Here is a 26227-nt window from a genome sequence, read left to right on the forward strand (position 1 = left end):
AGATAAACTAATATCAAATTACACTTCGACTATTCCAATGGTTTGTTCCTATCCATCTTAGTCGTGAGCTACTGTTTATAATTTATAAAGGACCGATAACATGATCTTCTATATGTGACACCACACACCATGTTATCTACAATATAAACTAATTGAACAACTACACTTAGCATATAAATGTAGACATATTTAACCAATGTGATTCTTTATTTCAAAATAAATGTTTACAAAAGCTAGACTTTTAGTATACACTATAACAATCACAAGTAACTGCAACACGTGTCACAAATGATGCACAATTACAGGTAGTGCTTCGTCGTAGTGGGAGGGTTATTAGACAACCTGATAGATTCATGTTTTTGGGAGAGTCTTCGGACTTGATCCTTGGTGAACATGAAGCTGATCATTGGACATATGATGAAGCACTCCAAGATAAAGATGTGGCATCTTGGCAAAGTACAATGAACTCTAAAATATAATCTATGCATTCTAATCAGGTCTGGGAGCTTGTAGAACCACCAAATGATGTAAAAGTCATTGGATGTAAATGGGTCTACAAAAGGAAAAGAGGAATAGACGGGAAGGTGGAAACCTTTAAAGCTAGACTTGTTGCAAAGGGGTATACTCAGAATGAGGGAATCGATTATGAGGAAACTTTTGAAGACGCTGGAATTCCGTTCTGCTTAAATTTCCCTGTATAAAAAATTATAAAAGAACAGAACTTTTCCTAGCAACCCACATGTTCGATCAAACATGTGTTTGATCAATCAAGCAAGTTCTTGAATGATCAAAACACACCTTGATCAAAGTACAAGATCATTGGCCTCTTGTGTTGGTATTCAAAATCGATACAAAGAAAACCAAAACTAATTACGCAGCGGAATTAAAGAACTAGTTGTACCTTTTCTTTGTAGCTAAAGATCTCTTGATCTTCTGCCGTATTCCTCTCCTCTTCTTGGACATCTTGTGGGTGATGATCTACCAAGACAACACTACCCTCCTTCTCTTCTCGGTTTCCAAACCGCCGATTATAAAAGGAGGCTCTAGGATGGGGCACCTTCTAATCTTCTTCCTTCTCTTCTTCTTTCTCTTCTTCTTTCTCTTATTCTTCTCCAACTTCTTCAAGCCGCCGCCCACCAAGGGATTACAAGGAAGAGGCGACAGCCCCTAGCAAGCAAGAAGGAGGCGCCGACCCTAGGTGGAGGAGAAGGTGGCGCCGGCCACAAGGGGAAAGGAGAATTGTGGAATTAGAAAATTAGGTTTTATAGGCCACCACCTACTCCTTTTTATAGGTTTGCCGTCAGTTACAAAGAAAGAAAAATTAAAAGAATTCTGTTAAGAAAAAAATCTCCTTTTCTATAATCAAACCAAGTTAAGTTAAACCAAACCAAGTTAAACCAAGTTAAGTTAAACCAAACCAAGTTATGGATGAGTGGATGCGATGCTTTATATAGAGGCTACAATATGGACCTAAAGGAGGAATTGGTTTAGGCCTCCTGATAGGCTTGGGCTTCCTGTGTTCAGCCCGAACACCCAATTCAAGTCCATCAATAATAACTCATATCACTAAAGGGTTATTATCGAACTACCGCACAAATCCCATATTATAATATGAGCTCCTTCTTATCATGAGTGTGTTAATCTCCCTGTGTTTAAGATATTATATGTCCGTTAATTAATTGAGTTACTGACAACCCAATTAATTAACATCTGATTCCAAGAGTAGTACCACTCAACTTTATTATCATATCGGACTAAGTTCACCTGCAGTGTTTACATGATAATCCTTGTGAGCTCCTCAAGGGGACATCATCAACCTAAATAATTAGGACACAAATTCCTTCTATAATCAACAACACACCATATAAATAATACTATTTCCCAACTCATCAGACCTATTGATTTAACGAATAAATCTCACCCATTAATAAGTTAAAGAAATAAGTACTAAGTATACGTGCTTGTTATTATATAGGGATTAAGAGGGCGCACATCCATAATAACAGAAGTTCTGTTCTTTTATGTAGTCAGTACAAATCGAACAATCTCAAACAGTCCTTCTCAATACACACATAGTGTACTAGTGTAATTTTATAGTCAAGATAAACTAATACCAAATTATGCTACAATCATTGCAATGATTTGTCCCAATTCATCTTGGTTGTGAGCTACTATTTATAATTTATAAGGAACCGATAACATGATCTTCCGTGTGGTACCACACACCATGTTATCTATAATATAAATTAAATGGACAACTGTATATATATAAATGTAAACATTTGACCAAAGTGATTCTCATTTCAAAATATTTCAAAACAGATGTTCATACAAAAGCTAGGCTTATAGTATTCATCCCAACAACTTTTTCACCGGTAGTCATGCTTAAGTCTATCCAGATTCTTTTATCTATTGCTGCTCATGTGGATTATGAGGTTTGGCAAATGGATGTCAAGACAACTTTCCTTAACGGAAGTCTTGAAGAAAACATCTATATGAAACAACCAGAGGGATTCATTGCGAAGGACAAAAAACATCTTGTATGTAAGCTCAATCGGTCCATTTATAGACTGAAGCAAGCTTCAAGATATTGGAACATGCGATTTGATGAAGTGATCCAGTCGTATGGATTCATTTAGTATCTGGATGAGTCTTGTGTATACAAGAAAAGTGACGGAAACGTGGTGGTATTTCTTGTACTATACGTAGATGACATTTTGCTCATTAGCAACAATGTCAAAGCGTTATCAGACGTAAGGGTATGGATGTCCAAGCAATTTGATATGAAGGACTTGGGAGAATGTGGACATATTCTTGGGATCAAAGTAATAAGGAATCATAAGAAAAGGATGTTATGCTTATCCCAAGTTTCATACATCGATATTATCCTAGCTCATTTTAGCATGCAAAACTCCAATAAAGGTTTTCCACCTTTTCAGCATGAAGTACCTTTATCTAAAGAAATATGTCCTAAGACACCAAAGGAGATAGAGGAGATGAAGACAGCTCCTTATGTTTCGGTTGTAGGAAGTATAATGTATGTGATACTATGTACGAGATCGGATATCTATTTTACCATGGGCATGGTTAGTAGATATCAAAGTAACCCAGGACCGGGACATTAGACTGCCGTAAAGCATATATTAAAGTACCTGAAAAAGACTAGAGATTATATGTTGGTTTACCAGGCAGATGATTTTCTCCCTGTGGGTTACACGGATTCGAACTTCCAATCAGATAGGGACAGCAGTAAGTCAACCTCGGGGCATGTGTTTACTTTGGGAGGTGGAGCCATAGCATAAAGGAGTGTTAAGCAGAAATACGTTTTAGACTCCACCATGGAAGCTGAGTATGTGGCAGCCTCTGAGGCAGCCAAAGAAGTTGTATGGCTCAGAAACTTCTTTATGGACTTAGATGTGATTCCTAATTTGCCCAGAGTTATCACAATTTATTGTGATAACAGTGTTGCAATAGCAAACTCAAAGGAACCATGAGCTCATAAGGCAAGTAAACACATTGAGCGCAAGTACCACCTGATACGACACATCGTAAAACGAGGAGAGGTTGTTGTTGCCAAGATTACATCAGCAGATTACCTGGCAGATCCTTTCACTAAGGTCCTTCCGGCGAGAACTTTTGATAGGCATGTTGAGTGGATGGGAATCGGATGTATGACAGCATTTATGATAGCATAGTCTTTTAGTATAAGTGGAAGATTGTTGGGATGTATACTATAAGCTTAGTTTTTGTATGAACATTTGTTTTGAAATATTTTGAAATGAGAATCACTTTGGTCAAATGTTTCTATTTTATATTTATATATATGTCAATGCAGTTATTCATTTAATTTATATTATAGATAACATGGTGTGCGGTACCATACAGAAGATCATGTTACCGGTTCCTTATAAATTATAAATAGTAGCTCACAACCAAAATGGATTGGGACAAACCATTGGAATGGTTGTAATGTAATTTGGTATTAGTTTGTCTTGACTATAAAATTACACTAGTACACTATGTGTGTATTGAGCATGACCATTTGAGGTTGTTTGATTTGTACTGGCTACATAAAAGAACAGAACCTCTATTATTATGGATGTGTGTCCTCTTAATCCCTATATAATAACAAGCATGTATACTTAGTATTTATTTTTTTAACTTATCAATGGGTGAGATTTATTCGTTAAATCAATAGTCCCGATGAGTTGGGAAATAGTACTATTTATATGGTGTGTTGTTGATTATAGAAGGAATCTGTGTCCTAATTATTTAGGTTGATGATGTCCCCTTGAGAAGCTCATAAGGATTATTATGTAAACCATGCAGGTGGACTTAGTCTGGTATGATAATAAAGTTGAGTGGTACTACTATTGGAATCAGATGTTAATTAATTGAGTTGTCAGTAACTCATTTAATTAACGGACATACGGTATCTTAAACGCAGGGAGATTAACGCACTCATGATAAGAATGAGCTCATATTGTAATATGGGATTGATGCGGTAGTTCAATAATAACTTTTTAGTGATATGGGTTATTATTGATGGACTTGAGTTGAGTGTTCGGGTCGAACACAGGAGGCTCAAGCCCATCAGGAGGCCTAAACCAATTCCTCCTCTAGGTCCCTATTATAGCCTCTATATAAAGCCTCGCATCCACCCATCCAGTTTGGTTTTTGATCAATTCTCCTTGCTAGGGCCAGCGCCACCTCTTCTCCTTGCTAGGGCCAGCGCCTCCTCTTCCTTGCTAGGGTCGGCGCCTCCTCCTTCCTTGCTAGGGGCTGGCACCTCTTGCTTAGATCCTTGGTGGGCGGCGGCTTGGAGAAGAAGAAGAAGAGGAGAAGGAAGAAGAGAAGAAGGTGCCCCATCCTAGAGCCTCTCTTGGTTGCCGGCGGTTTAGATCAAGAGGTCTTTGGGTACAAAGGAAAGATACAACGGAAGATCGTCGTCCACACGACGTCGAATAAGAGAAGAGGAATACAATGGAAGATCAAGAGGTCTTTGGGTACAAAGGAAAGATACAACTAATTCTTTGATTCCGCTGTGTAATTAGTTTAGTTTTCTTTGTATCGATCCTAAACACCAACACAAGAGGCAAGCGATCTTGTATTTCGATCAAGATGTGCTTTGATCCGTCAAGTACTTGCTCGATTGATCAAACGCATGTCTGATCGAAAATGCGGGTTGCTAGGAAAAGTTTTGTACTTGTATAATTTTTGTACAGGGGAAATTGAAACAGAACGAAATTCCAGCGCCTTCAGTTAGTGCTGGGCCGGGAAGGGGTTCCTGGTGAAGGCCCTCTGATGCCCAAGTCAATTTTCGATGAGTAGAAAAATAGAGAATCATAGTAAGAGCGTGTAGAAAATGAAGTTGCGCATACCTTCACCTGTAGATAGAAACCTCCTTTTATAATGTCACTGTAGTGTTCATGCACGCATCTTAAAGCATGTGCATGTTTCCCAAGGCATCTTAGGAAAAGACAGGCCAAAAATACTCCTGACGTCATTCCTTAAGCAGTCATGTAACTTTCTGATGTGACAATCTGGGAGCTTCTAAAGTACGATTTACTTGCTGGGCATGCTCTGCTGTTAGCGGCACAAAGTCTCAAAATGATATGATGAGATAGTTAGTAGGTCCACACGCGGCCGACCAGCCACTGCTCGATTGGGTAGCCCCCGTCCGAATGTAATGTACAAAACTATTGTCCTACTTTCCGTTAGGTTGTACTATTGTCGTAGGGCTGCTTTTTGTCCGATCGGACATGCCTCCCGCTCAGGAGTAGCAGTCCAAGGGAATTATTGCTTGGCTATCAGCCTTAATCACGGGCTTTCCCAGAGCAGTCGTTCGGGCACGACTAGGGCCAACCGGGTTGTCACGCCTGACTAGACAGATGAGGCCGCCGCTTGGCTTAATTAATTTGCTTCATGGGTCTGTGCCTTTGACTGTTCTCACCTTGATCACCACGTCCATTACTTTTCTTCTAGTTTGACCTATTGGTGGGTCTCCTTTCGATCACTGCATCAAGTAGTAATTAGAAAACATTACTTTTTTTTAGGGGGAATATTCAATTTTATATTCTTAGATTTTTAAAATGATAGGATTAATTTGTAAATTTTTTTAGATTTGTAAGTTACATTATTAATTTTAATTTATAAAAATTTTAAATTATTTTAATAATCATATCACGATTTGATAAAATTTTTATAATTTTATTTAATGTAGTGAATCTGATTGCTCCTAAACTTTTGCATGTTAAAATTTTGATGTTAAAGTAAATCAATCTAAGTATTAAAACTCATAAAAATTAGAATAATAGAATATAAATTTTTCTTTTTTTCGAGTTTTAATTCACATATCGATTACCATAAACTCACAAAAACTTGCAAAAAAAAAAAAATCCAGTTGCTCTGATGTTTCACGAGTTTTGCTCTTTAATCCGATTTCCTTTGACATGCAAATTTTCAGAGTAATTGAACACTAAAAAAAATAAAAAAAATGGTATTTTTGGGACGATTTTTTTTTTTAAAAAAATTGTTGTAAAATTTTTTGCGATCAATTTTGGAACGAAAATATATTCTTTGCTAATCTGTTGTTGCCAATTTTTGAGATGAAAAGCTAAAAATTTGTTGCAAAATTTTTGACGAATTTTATTTTTGTAGTAGAATTTGTTACATAATTGGGACGAAAATCTATTTTCGTTGCAAAAAAGCTCGGTAAAAAAAAAATTACCTTCATAGATTGGTAACGAAAATAGATTTTCGTCTCAAATCTATGACAAATTTTGGGATGAATATGGGTTCGTCCTAAATTTAGGACGAATCTGAATTTGTCCCAAAATTCATCGTAGATTTGAAAAAGCTCGGCCAGAAAAACAAATTTACAATCGTAGATTTGCAACGAAAACAAATTTTCTTCCCAAATCTAAGACGAATTTTAGGATGAACTTTGGGATAAATCTAAATTCATCCAAAAATTCATTGCAGATTTGAAAAAGCTCGGCTTGGAAAACAAATTTACCTTCACAAATTTATGATAAAAATATATTTTCGTCCCAAATCTACGACGAAATTAGGAACGAATTTGAATTCGTCTCAAATTTCATCCCAAATCTATAATAATTTTGCAACAAAAAATTTCATCGCAAATTCTCCCAAAACTCAAAAAAAAAAAAAAATTCAACATCTCCCCTTTTTTTCTTTTATCCTATTTACATATTTACATATCAAATACATCAACACAACTAATTAAATATATTCAACACATCCATATCCAACATTCAAAAAAGTCATTCAAAGTAAACACATTATATTCATACACAAATAAACATCATCCAAACAACAAGAAGTCATATAATATCCAAAATACCAAAGGTCAACAAGACATAATCCAAACAACAAATCTAACAAGACGTCCAAAGCGCAAAAAAAAAAAAGACAAATTGTCATCTCGAGCTTTGTTTGCTTTCTTTTTCTTTCTTCTTTTCCTGTGTCAAATTATAAATAAACAATAAGTAATATTTATAATAAAGAAAAATGTATCTAACATATCAATAATATCTATATATAACATTTAGAACAAATTAAACAAAACTTTAATCATTATCATAATATATCCTAGGCTTAATGGCAAAAAAATATCATTCATTCTTATTTGCGTGAAACATAAACATAGATGAAATGAAACTTATAACAAAGTGTTAAAAATATGGTATAGGTCATGTAATTAAAATACATGTAGAAGTTCCTATGGGTCCAAAATAAAAATATGGAAGATAGACCTAGAGAGCTCGGAATCACATGAAAAAAGTTTCTATTGATAAGATCAATCTCGTGATCATAATGATGGTCTCAAACATTATTTTCACCCAATATATTTAGGTGAATGATTTTTAGATATCAAAATCACTTTAACATTTTCAAACTCTAACTCTTTTTCACTGAGTCATACGATTTATAAAATCGATCTAATTATTATAACGATTAAAAATTTTTATTAGGTATTTGAGGTAATTAATGTGATTAGAAAATCGATACGAACCCATAGAAATTTGTTTCATGTGATTCTGAGCTCTCTAGGTCGATCTTCTGCATTTTAGACGCATTTATTTTGATTTTTTAAAAAATAAATTTTTGGGACAAATTTGGAAGTTCATCCCAATTTTTTTTAAGCTATACTTCCTAAAATTGGGAGATGACCCTAGAGATCTCGAAATGACATGAAATAAGTTCTTATAGATTCGTATTGATCTCCTGATCACAATGATGGTCTCGAACATAATTTTCACCCAATATATTGACGTTTATAAATTTGTTAACATGAACAAGTAATAAATATTTAATTCTTGTTTCAAAAATTTATAAACATCAATATATTGGCGAAAATTATGTTTAAGGTCATTAATAAGATCAGGAGAATGATACGAACCCATAAAAAATTATTTCATATCATTCCAAGCTCTTTAGGATCATTTTTTAATTTTGAGAAGTATAACTTAAAAAAAAAAAGAATTTTGGGACGAATTTGGAAATTCGTCCCAAATTTGCGACGAATTTGGCGACGAACATATATTCGTTACCAATTAGCGACGAATCTAGAGATTTGTCACAAAAATTGCTTTGTTTGTGTTTGCGATGAACAAATTTTTTTGTCACAGATTTTATAAATTTTTCAACGAAATTTATATTTCGATCCTGTTTGGCAATGAATCCTGTGACGAAAATATATTTGTTGTCAATTTGCAATAAATTTATTTCGTTGCCATTTTCAGTGAACGAATTATGATTTCGTTATCAAATTCGTCGTAAATTTGTCCCTAAACTATAGTTTTTTTTATTTTTTTTATTTTTTATTTTTTTTAATCTTCGAAGATAGAAACTTTTTTACGAGTTTTGATCCTCAGACCATTTTTCATAAAAACTCGCAATTTTTTTTGTCTCCGATTACTTCAATTTTTATGAGTTTAGTTTGGGAATCAAAAGTCGCAAAAATCAATCTGCGAGTTTTTGCGTAAAATTTTTGCTCCAACAAGTACTATCCAATAATTTGACTCTTGAGTCTTGAATGAGTTATAGAATACATTTATAAAATTTTGACATGGTGTCTATCATACTGTACATTCGTGCCCACTTAATGTAATTTTTTTTAGAAAACTTAGGATTTAAGATTTAGGTTTTAGAATTTAAGATATAGTATTTAACGTTTAGTGAACAACGTATCATTCCTCTATATTTATATATAATCTTAGGGTGATAAATAAATAAAATATTTATGAATAATCTTAATATTTGATTTGATAAGAGTTTGTTTATGTTTATTCAATATACATAATATCAATTAAATAAACAAACTTGAACAACTCGTTAAATTAAACAAATAAGGTTGAACACATATATGTTTAATTCGTTAATATTCGTTAACAACGTTCGTAAATAATGTTCACAAATCATAATCATTAATAAAATACTTATCAACATGCTAAATAAACATAAAAAATTTTAAAATAAATAAATAAATATTTATGATCAAACTTAATAATCAATGAAACAAATAAAGATTTCAAATAATCAAATAAATTTAAATTAATAACTCAGTAATATATAAATAAATCTAGCTCAAGATAACTCATAAAAAATAAATCATGTCGAATAATTATTTTAATAACTTAATTCAGTGTAGACTCAACTCGATTTAACTTTCATACTTTATCAAACAAACTTACATGCCATTTGGGATTATTTGTAGCCCTGCCCCCGAGCATTTTAACGTCCATATTTTTAGTAAAACCCAGATCGGGACTTTGCACTTTGTAAAGAAAACTAAAAGGCTGATTAGCAAATTTTAAAACCCTAAAGGGCATTCTTTCAAAAAAAAAATGCTTCTTTTTTGCTTATATGTGCTCAAAAAATCGAAAAATAAAAACTATGCCGTAATAATCGTCACTGAACAAATTGTTGATGGCAAAAACTACAGCAGTTTACGATCAAATATATGAAATTCCAAAGATATCTTTTTGCCTCAGAACAGAGTAGACTAATGAAATCAACATTTTATTAAGCTTTCACTGTGTCCAAAAGTAGTCTGTTCTGTCGTTATATCTTTTCATCTTCAGAAAATGGAAGAAATGTTCTTTTCTTAAAACAACAGAACTCCTTTTGTGTTGATTGACATCAAGTTCACTGGCAAAGAATCGATAGGTCAGTCACCAGGGACAGTGGGGAAGTAGTTAGACATGGCTTTCCTGAACCTTCTCTTGTACATCAATGGTGATATTACAGTGGGAGCTGAAGTTTTGGTGCCACCGAGAATGCCTGATGATTTTATCAGTGTCTCTAGTTGCTTGTCCCAGGTATACTGCCGCAGGAAATCTATGATTCCGATGACGAGCTCATTCTGTGTCTCATCGACGCCAACAAGCAATGAGTAGTCCATGACACCAATGGACTGCAGAGATTAAGGTAAAACTGCTCAATTGTGAATTAATAGATCCAAAATCATGTGTTACGGACCAAAAAAAGCAGACAAGTTTTAATATAACCATCAAGAGATGCATGATGGATTAAGGTTGTCAAGAGAATTGACAGTTGCATAAATGAATAGATATTGAATGCATACACGTACATATACAATCCATGACATTGACAAACTGCAAAAGGGGGAGACGAAAGCAAATCATAATCCAGAAAAGACATTTAACCATAAAACGGTGGAAAAGTATGTGTCAGTACAATCGAGAGAAAAAGTAATGCAAATTAAGAATCAATTTCAAATATCAGATGCTTTGAATGATTTGAAGGGAAAAGAGGAAAATTATCACAATGCGCATCAATTGAGACACCATTCATATCTCAAATTTGTGTCCAACTCAGAAAGAAGTATCAAATGATATGCAAATGTTATATATGTATTATACATAAGAGAAAGAAATCATATATTCAATGTCCACAGGCAAATGCATTTAGCATGCAGAAATTTAGGTGCTTTAGGATCAAAATGGAGAAAATAAGATTTCTTACTGCAAGAAAAGAAGTATCATTCCAGATGGCCCGTTCCATCTCTCTCTTTGCTTTGCCTCCCAGAAAAATGGGCTTTGTCTCTATTAAGTTAGTGTCCAGCAGAACTGGATTATTAGTCGACTTATCAGGGTTATGATGGGAGCGCAGAGAGCCTTTGAGATCATACACTCTCGAGGTGTTCCTCTTGAAAAAGACATTTTCCATAACCAATAGATCCATCTTGACATCCCTCATGCCATTTGAATGTTTGATACCCACCTTACATATTATATCAGGTTAGTAATAAGGGTGACAATTTTTTCCACAAATGTCAAAGGAGAATTGGAAGTAGTAGGTTCTAACCTGATATACACCGAGGACTTTAGCGAGGCAGGTTGGACTTCCATCATTTATAGACTGCATCATGTACTTAAAGTAATGTGGAGCAAACTGCTCAAAAGAATCTAATTCTGTTTTTGTGACCTGTTTTATGATGAATCTTTCATCTAATGACTTGGCGAAATAAACATTACTTTTACCACCTTGGGTATTCCATTTCTTGCAACGACTTAAGGAACACATATAATCAAATTCACTAGGACAGCATTTCTTCCTTAAACTGTGAAACTGCTTAGCGAAGTAACAAGTAACAGAAAATTTAACTTTGTCGGAAGGAATCGAATATTTGTCATCAAAAGAGATTCTGAAATGTGTTTCCTTGCAATATGATGTTTTCCCCCAAGGATACTGAGGCACATCAGATCCACCATAAGAATGAGGATATGATTGTTTACCTTCAGAATTGGTTGTGAAATCACTTCTTTTACCCATTATATTGGAATCTTCAATTCCATCCAAGTTAGATCTGATGTAGTCGCAATATTTTTCACATGACATGGAATAGGATATTATACTGGCCGGTTCATCATCATAAACTGCTATTACAGTGCCATCAAGAATTGTTTGAGGCAAAAAGAACCGTGCCCCTTCTGTCAGCTTTTCCAAAATAGGATATAGATGTAAAGGTGTGTGATTGAGAAGACCATTTAATCCGCAAGAGGCATTTGAGGAACTAAAAGAGAAGGCTCTTTGCATGCTTCTAACCGGATCCTCCACCATGCTAGTAAAACTACCAGCTGGATCAAATGATTTCATTAGAGCTAAATGCATGTAGCCTGGAAGGAAATTGACGTGTGAATGCTTACAGAATTGAGAAGCAGAATCAAAGGAATAAGCCCTTGATGGAATCATTAAGTTCCAGTTGCATGATTTTTCCATCGAAAGTCCAGATGCACCTGGTTCCAAAACATCATTTAGTTGATCCACCAATAACTCGTCAGAATCATTAAATCGCAATTCAATCTTATCTGATAGTTCAGACATAAGTGGCAATGAATTCTCCAATACTTTAATTCTGCTGTCATAACACGTCGACCTATCATCTCCTCCACTGAACTGACTGGACATAGAACCTACATAACCCTCAGCTGATTCAGAAATGTCCTTGTTACACCAAAACTGTAAGATGAGATCCTCATGCCAGCTCATGAACTTAGATCCTGGAGAAGGTCCTGAAAAGAGTAAGGACTTTGTAGTAACTTCGCCAAGTATATTATGTGATGTCTCATCCACTGAAGATACTTCCACTCTCCATTGTCTAAGATTGGTCTCAGATGGAAACTTCATAACCTTTTGATCAAGTCCAGAATACAGTTTTTCCTTGCTTGATGAGTCCAATAAACAGAGTCGATGATCCCACACGTAAAAATCAAGTAAGACTGCACGTTTCAACCAATTAAGCTTCATAATGTCAACTGTTACCTGGGATGGGTGCATTTTTTCAGATATAACTGGTTGAAGAAGAACCTGTAACCACATAAAGGAGAGAGATGTTAAATTGTAAGGGTTCACTGCATATCAAGAAGAGCAAAGAAAAAACTTAAACAGACAGTTGCATTTGTACATACAAAGTACCCATGTCTTTCCATTTTAAGAAAATCTTTCAGGTACATAATTTGCCTGTGAATGTCAGACTTCAATGCTACATCTTCAGATGCAGTTATTTTTCGCTCAGTTGCATTGAGCACATCAAATATTTTGTCATGCAAGAGATTTATACTATCAAATACCTACGGAAGTAAAATCACAATGTGTTACCAAAGCATCAATATTTGGTTCCCAAAGTGTTGCCTGATAGACAAAGGCCAACCGCCTACCTTAGCTGCCTCTTGTCGTAACCATTCTGGGCAAGTGAAATCTAGAAGTGCTGATGGCAAGCAAACAGAGAATATATCTACAGGAGCACAGTAAAAGGATGCAACCATGTTTCTGCACCTGCCACATAAAAAGAGTAGAAATTTTTATTGTAGTTTGAATTGAAGGTTTGATTGAACTTCTTATAAAGATTATACCCATAAAAACGAAGGCAATCTCTTTGAAGAGAGTGACCACAACTTGCCACACGGTTAGTAGTTGCATGGCAAGAAAAGCTAAGCTCCAAGAATTTGCCGAAGGAAAGCCCCCATGCAGCATCAGACATGATTACTCTGTGTGAAGATGGTGGGACTCCATCCATGTCCTTCTCACACTTCAGGCATCTATACCACATCCATATCCTTCCGTCACGATGACCAGGCAAAATTATAGAAGGAAGTCGCCTAACCAATATGGTGAGGCTGCCTTGTTGGTGAGTATAACAACGAACATGTGCTTCCGTTGGTTTTTTACAAGACTGACAAGAAAATGTCTGAAGAAGAAGAGAGAGAAAAGCACAGAATATAAGAAGGGGGAAGAACAGAAGACGATTTGACCTTAATACATTGGAAAATCAATTACCTCATCAAACAAGTCTTCTTGAAGATATCTACCAAATGGCTTATCAAAACTACCATAGAACTTAATGCGAAAAAGTTGGGCACGCTCACAAACTATGCCTGTTTCAACATTAGTGCTCGATAAGGAAACCAATATTCTCTCATGAGTGCTCATGGAGAAATCACCCGGTATTATATATGAAAATTTTCCATGTGTATCATCTAATCTCAATTTCTTGTCACTGATTAAGTTACTTCTGTCAAGGGCTGATTTTTCCAGTATTGAACATTGGCAATTTCTAATTTCAACAGGTAGAGAAATACAATCATCAACCTCATTGAACTTCTCAGGCATGGTAGCCGAAGGCTTTATTGGAGGTTTAGGAAGCATGGCACCCTCATCTGCAAGGAATGAGATCTCTCGCAATAGATGATATGCTGCAAAACTTGCATACTGAACTGCACGTTTTACCTTCTTCAATTCTTCATGGGATGCACCTCTTAAAACAACCTATAAAGGGTAAGCTAAGTTCAGAGCAGAGTTACAGTTGACCACTCCACTAAAATAAAATTAAAACACATTAGCTTTTACCATTTTACACCAGGTACTAGAAGTCAAGCTAGAACTATTCTCCACCCTTAAACAAGGTAAAGAGCTTAATAACATCTAGTTCCTAGAATACAATCTACATAGCAAAAATATGAAGAAAAAAAAATCAATGTAAAATGCTTACAAGTACAACTAAATATTACAATAGGACATGGTAGGTGTAGCCAAATGGCATTGTCAATCAACAAAAAACCTTTTTGAAACATTAAGGAAGAGTTGAATTGTATAGAGGGATTGGATGACATAGCATGTCAAGTATATTAGAATATCATATGGCTTAGCTTACTGAGATAATAAACTTGAATATGGGACTGGACTAAATGAAATTATACCGTGCATCCCAAACGTCGTGGGCAGTCTTCAAAAAACATCAAGGTTGTACTTGAATTCTTCTTAGGATGCTTGGAGGATGAGAATTTTTCAAACACCTTCTCTGTGCGAAAGATTTTACAGTACCCTAGCTTGTCTGGTGTAACACAATCAATGGAGGAAACAATCTGAGCACCTGTACACCATGATATCCTCTCCAATAGAGACTTCTTGACATTTAGCACCAGTGTTATGTCCTTTTTGCCAAAGATACGCTCTTGAGCATATGAAGAAGCACTTTTTTCAACAATAAGCACATTGGGATGAAGCGCCTCTATCTTGGAAAGTGCCATGTTCACATAATTAATTTCCTGTGCGTGTAGCAGTTGAGCTGTTATTGAGTGACTGAAACAATGACTAATACTTATAAACACCAATGACTAAGGGCATAACCTGGTCAAGAAGGGTTTGTAAAGATGCTAGTTCGTTTGGAACCTTTTGACACTCAAGTGCTCCTCCCCAAAGAAGCAACCTTGGGTTTCTGTGTTTTGAGATCATATGTTTATGCTTTACATTCTTAGTGCAAACTACACCCTTCACCAGAGTGCTGTGAGAGCGAACAACTATTAGTTCCCAGATTAACTACAATAGGGTTTACAGGAGAAAAAAGCCAAAAATGATACCTTTCATTTGGAGTTCCAGATGCTATACACTTCACTTTCACATGATCACCAGGATCCATGCTACCACCTTGGACAGTGTTTGGTCTCACAAAATTAGCAGCTTGCAATGCCAATCTAGATACTATATCCAACCAGTTCTGCCCATCCAAATCATTCTCTGTGTCAATGCCTTCTTCCTTTAATAACTGAGATACAAGAGCCATTAAATGCCCATGAACAGTAGGCCACAAATTTTCCTTGCTGATTTTACTAAACTTATCTTTAGCATATAATGAATCACCATTCAAACTGCTGGATCTAAAAAGCCTGTCTGACTCGCCAACACTATCATCTTCATCAGAGTATGCAAAGTAATTGGTTTCCAGCCAACCTCCCTCATCCTCTGGGGGAGGAGGGTAAAAGATTTCATCATTTTTAAAATTAAGTTGACATGTAGAATTCTGGACTTTTGACTTGTTGTTGCTGTCAATCTTGGCACATGTAGATTCTGAAATTTTTTCCAGCAAATCCTCAATGTCTACCCTACCCTTTCTTGACTGGCCAGGAGAACAAGACCCTTGCTGGACAAAACTACTAGGACTTTCCAAAGGGCTCGAATTTGCTGAACTGAAGTAGAAGGGCTTGTTATGAGTACTAAAACTGACAGAATCTATATCAGAAGAATCATCAGACAACACACTAGTAGGGCTAAAAGGCGGTCTTCCCTCATCATCTTCTTCCCTGTTCCCAATACCAACAAAGAGAAGGTGAAAATTCTGAATCATCTGAAAATATCAAAATACACAGACCAAACTCATAAAAATGAGAAGACTACCTGCTAGGTGAAGAGCAATAAGAACATTGGCAACATGTCTGCCATGACGCCTCCGGAGAGAGAAAAGAGCTGAGTTTTGTGCTTGCTCTAATACACTGTGGCCGTGCCGCCAGAACTGCATTTCTACCTCGAAAGCAGTAGTTACAATAAACAGGTTGTTGATCTACTCTGTTGGACTCTGCGGAAGCACTAAGAGATCTCTTCCGGCATAGCAATTGGCCACACTTGCAGCAAATCGCATGATCACCATGGGAAGCCATAGAAAATTTCGAGATGGCTTCCGGAATGACACTTACCCAAGATCTGACTTTTGATAGCAGATCAAGAAGCGAGAAACTGAAAACTCCCATGAAGAGGAGTGAAACTGCTCTCGGTTATTAAAAAAGAACCTCGCAGTTCGCTTCTAAATTTCTAGCCTCAAGTTCTTCCCTCGTTTTCCAACAAAAATCTCTCGGAAAACACAAATGGAGACAATGCAAGAAACAAATTAAAAAAACTACAAAATTACCGATTACCCTTAGAAACAGAAAGAATGTACTAGGTGCAATATCAACATTCCTAAATCCACACTGCCGGAGGAGTCTAAAATTTCTCCACGCGACGACGAGGATTACGAACAACCTAAAACGTAATGATGGAACACCAAGAGCACACTGTCTCAAAATCCAAGCTTTGTACTTCCAAAATCAAATACGAAGACGCCTAAAAGAGTACCATACATCCAAACCTAATATAAAAAATCAAAATCCGGCCTTGTGCTTGAGAGCTAAAGTCGAGGCATTTGTGGCGGTGGCTCTAGCAAAAAGAATAGAGCTAGATGAAGGTCAATACTAGGAGCAGTTGGATAAGGAGGAGGTTGAAGTTTCCCTTGCTTCGGGAGGCGGCGGAGCGACGAGCAGAGGAGATTCTCATCGGTGAAGCGGAAGCAGAAAACGGCTGGCGAGGAAGAGAGTATGGTAGAAATATGATGTACGCCAAATTGCCAAATGCGTATTTACTTATCCGCCAAGAAATATATATATTTAATTGGAAATAAATTTATTTCTTTGTTAATTCATTGAACATATCAATCAATGTAGACAGATTATCAGCACAATTTATGAAAAAAAGGTAAGAAATAAAATATTAAAAATTGAAATTTTCTTTTTATTTGGAAGGGAACATAATAATTAAAAACAATTGAGTTTTTATTCATTTTTTTAAATACTAGAAAGAATATTTTATTTTTCTTTCCAATTCCATCTATGCATAAAATAGTATGCTTTCAATTCCGGATAAGCAAGATACACGTTATATTATATCTTTTGAATTCGATTTACTCAAAATTAAAAAGAAATAATAATTTTTTAAAATTTCTTTAGCTTATGAAAAAAAATTGAAGGTTTGGAAAATTTTGTATTTTTGAAAATGAGTGACAAAAAGGTTTAAACTGCAAATTAATACTAATAAATTGCAAGGACTGGAATATATGGTGAAAATATATTTTAAAATTTTCTCTATTTGATCGGTTTTTTTTCTCAATTTTTATTTAATTATTTGTTAATATTCGTTATATGTATATTTTATATCATCATTATACAAGATCATGTATCATATATCAGAATATAATAGCTCCCACGGGCTAGATCAGCTGATTAGGTGCTTGTAATTTGCCTATGAAATCGTGGGGTCGAAGGTCGTCAATTACACTCGGGGGATAAAACCCTGGTATGCTACGTCAAAAATTCCTTTGACCCCCAGTCACCTATCCTGTCCAGCATTAACCATGATTTATTCCCTCTAGAATTTTATAGGACCGGGACCGGGGGACGTTAGGATTGTGGTTCCACCTTTTACCAATATATCATAATATAATAGTTTTCTGTCATAAGGTTTAGTCAAACATGTATTAATTGTTATCATTTAACTCTTTTGTATCTAGAACATCATATATCATAATATAGTAAAATTTATAAATTATATTATCTTTTATCATACTTATGAATAGAGAAGTTTTTAAAATAAATAAGTTTATAATATCAAAAAATATAAATAATCAGCTAAGTTCAAATAAAAGTTTAAAGAAATCCAATCGAATTAACTCAATTATCTTAAAACACCCTAATTTTTTAAAAATTGATTTGTCTAATTTGAAAAAGGAAACAATTTCAAGCGCAAAGAAAAGGTTTCGTGATTGGAGTATAAAATTGATACCGAGAACTTCAGGACCCGTTTTGATGGCCGTATAATTCCAGGGGTGTTTCCGAAAACAAGACAAATAATACGAGTCAGATGAAATTTTTATAGTGTTGCCTTTTGAAAAAATAACATATTATATATACCCAATTGTAAAAAAGTTGAGAAACAAAGTTTCTGAATAATGAATGAAAAAAGGCCCTGTCTTTTTCTGCTTTTTCACGCACTAATCTCAAACTTTCGGCGCAATTATTTTGTTAGAGCAATCCGAAATGCTACCTAATTCAATCAGACTTATATCGACAGAACTTATCCTTCTGGCACCATCTAATTTAATTCAGTATTTTAAAAAAAATTATACCATTAAGAAACTAGTATTTCTAAAATCTTTTTTACTTGCCAAATGGTTAGATCATATTTGAGTAGGATGGTAAACGAATTAAGTCCGGTTAAGTTTGTATTTAAGTTTGTTTGATAAAATAATTGAGTTAAGTCAACTAGTATAGTCAAATTTAAAATGAATCAAGCTATTGAAATGATTATTCAAGTTTAAATTTGATTTTTTTTTTAATGAACTTGAGCTTAGTTACATTAGATGCTATCGAATTCTTAATTCAAACTTATTTGATTATTTGAAATTTTTATATTTTAAACTTGTTTATTTGGTTATTGAGTTTTGAAAATTTATTTATTTATTTAGTATATTGATAAAAGTTTCATTGATAAATATAGTTTGAATATTATTCAAGAACATTGTTCACAAATATTGTCCACGAACGTTATTCACAATTATTGTTCACGAATATTATTCATGAACATTATTTATGAACATTAACAAATTGAACACATTGTTAGGACATGTATGAGCAAGTGGAGGTGAATAGCTCGTTTCACTTCTTCAAACTTGAATGACAATGAAAACTTGAAGCGAAGACTCCACAATATTAACTCCTTCGATTTTACTTGATATCAACCTCCTTGAAATAACTAATTCAATTATTCACTTCTCACTCACAGTTTCACTATAAAAACCTCCTTTTGGAGGTGAAGAAGTCTTGTACAATTTCGAACACGATAATACAATGAGAGAATACAACAAGAAATACAAACAAAATTATAAATGAAATCGAAAATAACGTTACGACAATGAATCTTGTTTTGTTTGCTCTTTTCTTACTTTGGTTAGTCTCTTGATGCTTGGAAAGTGTAACAACACTTGTCGTCAAAACCTCAAGAACCTACATCTTCAAATGCCCACAAAACCCCCTTTTCTAGGATTCTTTTTAGCTGGAAAACGTTTCTTAATCGATTGGCCTTACTCTCAAATGATCATTCAACCTAAAGAACAACTCTTTTTCACCCAACCCATCAATTGGTTAGTCTCTAATTGATTGCTCAATCAATTCTGAGGCTTTCTGTTCTGTTGTGAAAATATCTTCAGTCGATTTGCCTAATCAATTGACAAGGCTTAATTAATTAGACTGATTGATTCGACAAACTTATGTTTCCTTGTGAAACTCTTGTCAATCGATCGGCTCAATCGATTCAGAATACTTCTATTTATAGAGAAACCATGTTGAATCGATTAACTTAATCGATTGACAAGGCTGAATCGATTAGGTTAATCAATTCAACAACTTTCTATTTCCTCACAAAATAACTCAATTGATTAACGTGCAAATCCGGAATTTCATATTTAGGATTTATCAATCAATTCCACTTTAAAAAAAAAAAACTAACTGTGTGGTGAATTGAGCTTCACTCGAGTTTTATGTTTTGAGTTGTATAGGTTAATTGCAAATCGAACTGTGTGGATGGTATTATTATTAGTTACTCAATACTAACAATTATACTGCAAATGAATGATTTTCTTTAAATTTAATAAGCTGATAGAAAATACTAAAACATGCTCAAACTTCTGCTATGCACATATGCATCTTGTACTAGGAAATACATTAAATTGATAAACATGCCTTCTGTATCTTCTTTTCATTCTCTTGTAAAATATTGAATGATCATGTCAAATATATGGATTGTGTAAAAGTATTCTGCCATTAAGTTATATTTTTCTAATTTTTGATACAAGGACTTCAGGGTTCTTAGGAAGAAAGGTAGAATCATTTTTTTTTCCTTTATTGTTTTGCTTGTCAAGACACTCAGCTTTATTTTTTCATTATATACATACTCCCCACCTATTATACAGGCTGTAGATTGGAAAGAACAATTGATAATCAAACACCTGAAACCGATTCTGACAAAAGAGGTTAGTTTCTTATAAGAGATGTTGAAATGAGTAAGAAATGAGCTTACTCGGTGCCTCCTTTATGTAGTTTGCTAGATATTATGGAAGGTGTTGTCATCATAAGGTATGAGTTCGAATCTCGGTAAAGTTGAGATAAATGTCTCTCTTATATGTTAGTCATTATTCCAAAGGTTAGTAATCGTCCGTGATTTATCTCTTCCGTGTTAATCTTGGGATGAGTTGGCGGAGATGCTGGGGACGAATGTATTCATCTTTTATCATCATACTAGATATTATGGAATCTGCAGATTGCATTTCTGACTGGAATGTAAAGAGTTATACCAAATGTTTTTAACTTTCTTTGCTCTCTGTTCTATGATTCCTTTAATTTGGTTCAAGTTTATAGTGCATGATTTTTATAGGATCTGTTGTACTTTTAGTGTTGATAACTTTGGTTATTTGATTCACCTACTTATGTAGTTCGGGTTCCATATATGTGATTAAACAACGTACAAGTTTGTTTTCTTGACTAAAAGATGAGTCTCTAGTGCAGCACTGGCTATATGAACTCTCAAATTTTTTTGCTGTTCCTGATTAAAAGAGAAATATAGAGTTCCATTAAAGGAACCATATCTAGTTCTCTTGTTTTGCAGTATCACCTTTTTCTCAAGTTAAAGTTAAAGTTAAAGTTAAAGCTAAAGCTAAAGCTAAAGCTAAATCATTTTACTCCTCTTCAAAAGTTATCATTATAATTTTAGTATAAACTTATTATTCTCTTGTTCTGTTAAACATTAAATAATTAACATTATATTTTTTTATATTTCCGTTTACGAAATCATCAAGAATGAATATTACAATCAATCATAATATGATGAAATAAGAAATGAATAGAGCGAATTCATCTATTCTTATGTGGGCGAATAACGGTCGTGTACGTTGTGATATAAAATTTTGAATTATATTTAGAGATTTGTGAATATTTTTTTAGGATAAAGTTGATTAAATATGTCTTTCTGAAATATTTTTGTATTGTATTTGGTAAATACTTGTGGTATCAAAATTGTAAAGTTTTTTTTATAAATTATGAAGTCTTTCTTATAAATTACTTCGTTAATTTAAAAATTTTGTTGCAGTTAAACATGTTCTATTATGTCTATACTATGAATATGTAATACAACAAACAGTACCTCGATTAAGACAAATACAAAAATTTGAAGTAGTATAAATAACTTACTTCATTAATCAATGTAATCTGTGAAGTCATTTATGACCAACTACTTCGATACTTTTATAAAATTGATGAAGTAAAAGAGTTTTTTTACTTCAAAATCAATTCAGTTTTGAATGGGTTTCCAACTGGTTACTTTTCTGATGAAGTAAAAAATCGACTCTTTTATTTTATGCGCGTCTACTTCGGTAATTAATACTTATTACTTTAGATAATATCCGAAGTCTATTATCCATTTTCACATAATAATATATTAGCATTTGATTCTTTCTGAAATCTGCGAAGTAGTGTGCTCCGGTGAACGACGATCGTTGATGAAGATAGTCTCCTGGAGACCTAAAAGAACCTCTCCACGATCTCTGGCTAGGCCTTCCGATGCTCAAGTTAGTTTCTCTCTCAAGGGTGGAAGAAGAAGAGGCATAAAAAGAAGAATAGAAACTGAAGTACTTTTAAACAAAGTTTAGATGCTAGAACTTGCGTACCTGGTCAACGGAGATGATTCCCCTTTTGATACTACCTCATGTGACCTCCATAGTCATGAAGTAGTCCCCGGTTCATTAGGATTTGTTAGGAGATGAAGTCATTTTCTATACTTCGTGCAATAATCCTTTAAGGAATATTTTTTGTACCTCAGATGTACCTCTTTTGTCGTTTGTGATTTATATTTGTGATGAGGTATGCATAAGAACACGTCATTATAATTGAAGAAGCTTCTAGAAGATATTTCTTGCCAAATTTGTCAGGTTGTCATATTTCCTGCCGGTCCTTTAACCTGGTCGCATATATAATAAGAATATCATCTGTTAAGTGTATTTCGGCCGGTCATTTGTACTGGCCACATATGTTGTTAAGAATACCTTCTGTTGAACATATCTCGGCCGGTCGTTCATGTTGGGGATCGGTCGGCCGGCTTGAAGGGGGGTTGGATAGACGGCACCCCCAAATACTCGCTTCTTTCTACAACGTTAGTGCGCAAGCGGAAATGCAAACAAAGCAAGTAGAAAGCTAAATACTAAAGGAAAGAATGCAAACCAAGCTACATGATCATTTACGTGGTTCGGAGATAAAGCTCCTACTCCACGGCTGCCCGTAAGGTGGACGATCCCTATCCGTCGGTGGATTACTCCCCGGAAGATCTCCGGCTAGCTCACGTAGCTCCTTGTGGGTGGAGAAACCTCACCACAACTCTCACCAAGGACTCTTTACAAGCTAGGGCACAAGTAGACTACTAATAGAGATTAATCACCTCTATTTCGTCAACCTCAACCAACCTTCCAAGGCTTGGTTATATAGGCCACGGGTTGGAAAACCCCGCCTACCAGTCGACTGCTAAAACATGCAGTCGACTGCCCTCTGTGGAAATTCGACTGTTACATCTCAACGGCTCGATTCCACACTAACTGAGCGAACAGAGACATTCTGTTCGCTGCCAGTCGACTGCACCAGTCGACTGCTAAAACATGCAGTCGACTGCTACAGTAACGCTACAGTACTGCTACAGTAAACCCCTAAAACTAGGATTTTACTCCGAGTACAATCTCTCATGCACTCGTACCCTCACCCTTATGACTCATTTGACGCTTCATTTGCAGCTTTGACCTCTTGCCTTCAAGTCTACTTCCTTTGGCTCTCGTCCCCCGGATGCATTCAAGCCCGCGGCTCGCCCCCAATGTCATCCTTCGCGTATGCCTCGAAGTCGCTTACCTTGGCCCTTGTCCTCGCTGCCTTGTCTACGGTCCCTCGGATGCTCCATCCTTCATCGGACCCGAAGCCATCAACATGAGTCACATGTGTATCCTGCAAACCTGCACAACTCAAATACACATATCAAATACAAGGGTGAACCTAACTTAAAGCCTTTGCCCAAACACCAAAACACATGGTCCCGCGGACCATCGGGATTGCTCCAACAGTTCAAACCGATCGTATATATATATTAGGAATGCCTTCTATAAAGCATGTTCCGTCCAGGAATGTATTATAAGGCTGAGTGAGTTTACGCTCGGTCGGGCTTTGCCCAGTCAAGCATATGTAAGCACCTTAACGCTCGCCCGACCTTCCCTCGGGCGGGTGTATATAAGCACATTGGTGCTCGTTTGGCCCTCACTTGGCCGATAATATACTGAAAGATGTATAAGGCTAAGCGTCTCTGAGCTCGGTCAGGCTTTGCTCGGCCGAGCGTATACGAGCACGGTTAGTTGGTCCTAGGAAGATCGTACCACTTCCACTGTACGAAAATTTTGTACAAGTGTCGAACCTTTCCTAAACAACCTATTGTGTTATTTAGAAATTATATTAGGAATTGCAAACGGAACTTAACATTATTGATTATAAATTTAACTTATCTGTTCTTAATGTTTTAGATTTGGATCGTAAGCGGAACTTAATACTATTGATCCAAATACACCTATATTATAAAGTTGATTAAATATTTATTTCTAAAATCGGCTCCCAGGTCAAACATGGCGAGGCACTAGGCCTCTTGTGTCACATTAGGTTTAATTTTCTAAAATAAGATTAGATTTAACCGAAAAGAACAATCGAATCACAAATCCGAAAACAAAACAAAAGAAACACAACTTCGAAACAAATCCGAAACTCTAGAATCATATGCCTCTTGTGTTTGGAATTCATACAAAGAAGAACTAGCATAATGCGGAAAATAATTACTAGTTATACCTCTTCTTTGTATGCTAATAACCTCGAGATCTTCTGCCATATTCCTCGCCTCCTCTTGGACGTCGTGTGGGCGACGATCCTCCAAGATGAACACCACGCAAAAGCTCCTCCTCCTTCTCTAAGTTTCGGCCACCACCACCACCAAGGAACAAAGAGAGCAAGGGGAAAAGAAAAAGGAAGAGGACCGACCACAAGAGGGAGCACAAGCAATAGAATAAGAATAGATGCAATCTCTACTTCTCCTCTTCTTCTCCTTCTCTTTGTATCCGTCCATATAAAACAACCACAAGAGGTGGTCGGCCCTAGCATGAAGAGAAGCAAGGGTTGGCCCTTAGGAGAAGACTAGAGAGAAGAGAGAAAAGAATAGCATGCTCCATGAGGCCTCTCCTCCCCTTCTTTTATATTATTTGCCCAAGGCAAATAAGGAAAAGATTTTTACAAAAATTATAATCTTCCTCTTGTTTTTCCTTTTCCCCTTTTATTTTTTCTTTTCCTTCCTCTTGATTGATTCGATCATTGATTGGATCAATCATTGATTGGTCGGCCCCTTGCTTGGGCACCAAGCAAGGGTGGTCGGCCCCTTAAAAAGGAAGAAAATAATTTTTGTAAAAAATTTATAAGCAATGAAGAAAAGCTCTTATAAAATTTTACAACATCTCTTTTAATTCCCTAAAGTGGATGTTAAAAAAAGGAAAGTTTTTAAAATTAAAATCAAGTTTTAAAATTTAAAACTTCTCTTCTAAAATTTCCTTTTTTAACATGGTTTACAAAAATAGAAAGTTTCAAATTTAAAACTCCCTTTCTTTTTTCTAAAACCGTGAAGATGGTTAAAAAAGGAAAGTTTTAAAACTTTTAAACTTTCTTTTAAACCATGTGACCTAATTCAAATAAGGAAAGTTTTATATTTTAAAATCTCTCTTTTAAAACTTGTAGATATCTACAAAGAGAAGATTTTAAAAATTCAAAACACCCCTAAACTTTGAATTATGTGGCCGACCCCCTTCTTGCTTGGGCACCAAGCAAGGGGTCAATCCCTTTGAGAAGGAAGTGGCCGCCCCCTATGGCTTGGTCACCAAGCCATGGGTCGACCCCCTCTTGGACACCAAGATGGGCTTTTCATGAGTGGATTTGAGGTTTCATTGAGGCTACGACAGGGACCTAGAGGAGAAATTGGTTTTGGCCTCCCGACGAGCTTGAGTATCCCGTGTTCGCCCTGAACACACAACTCAAGTTCATCAATAATAACTCATTCCACTAGAGAGTTATTATTACACTACCGCACCAATCTCAAATTACATTATGGGCTCCTTCTTATTATGAGTGTGTTAGTCTCCCTGTGTTTAAGATATTGAATGTCCACTAATTAAATGAGTTACTGACAACTCACCTTAATTAATTTCTTAATCCAAGATTAGTACCACTCAACCTTATCATCATGTCGGACTAAGTCCACCTGCAGGGTTTAACATGACAATCCTTATGAGCTCCTTTTGGGGACATTCTCAACCTAGATTACTAGGACACAATTTCCTTCTTTAATCAACAACACACACTATAATTAATATCATTTCCCAACTTATCGGGCCTATTGATTTATCGAGCTAAATCTCACCCTTTGATAAGTTAAAGAAATAAATACTAAATATATATGCTTGTTATTATATTAGGATTAAGAGTACACA

General features: G+C 35.3%; 1 protein-coding gene across 3 annotated transcripts; it reads right to left on the reverse strand.

Annotated features, from left to right (window-relative positions):
- Positions 1-10026: 10026 nt before the first annotated feature.
- Positions 10027-17205, reverse strand: LOC122033403 (putative 1-phosphatidylinositol-3-phosphate 5-kinase FAB1C). Of its 3 annotated transcripts, XM_042592420.1 has the most exons (12): positions 16222-17205; positions 15408-16127; positions 15178-15331; positions 14748-15095; positions 13828-14316; positions 13404-13738; positions 13209-13326; positions 12960-13121; positions 12198-12858; positions 11356-12128; positions 11014-11271; positions 10027-10441 (listed from the first exon to the last, which is right to left on the reverse strand). In XM_042592420.1, the coding sequence occupies exons 1-12, from the start codon at positions 16569-16571 to the stop codon at positions 10196-10198; spliced, it is 4614 nt and encodes a 1537-aa protein (XP_042448354.1). In that variant the 5' UTR covers positions 16572-17205; the 3' UTR covers positions 10027-10195. The 3 variants fall into 3 exon arrangements, with proteins under 3 accessions (XP_042448354.1, XP_042448350.1, XP_042448362.1); XM_042592416.1 differs by having other exon boundaries at positions 11356-12858; XM_042592428.1 differs by lacking the exon at positions 12960-13121 and having other exon boundaries at positions 11356-12858.
- Between the last annotated feature and the right edge of the window lie 9022 nt (positions 17206-26227).

This window comes from Zingiber officinale, chromosome 1A (assembly GCF_018446385.1).
Source record: "Zingiber officinale cultivar Zhangliang chromosome 1A, Zo_v1.1, whole genome shotgun sequence".
Lineage (NCBI taxonomy): Eukaryota > Viridiplantae > Streptophyta > Magnoliopsida > Zingiberales > Zingiberaceae > Zingiber > Zingiber officinale.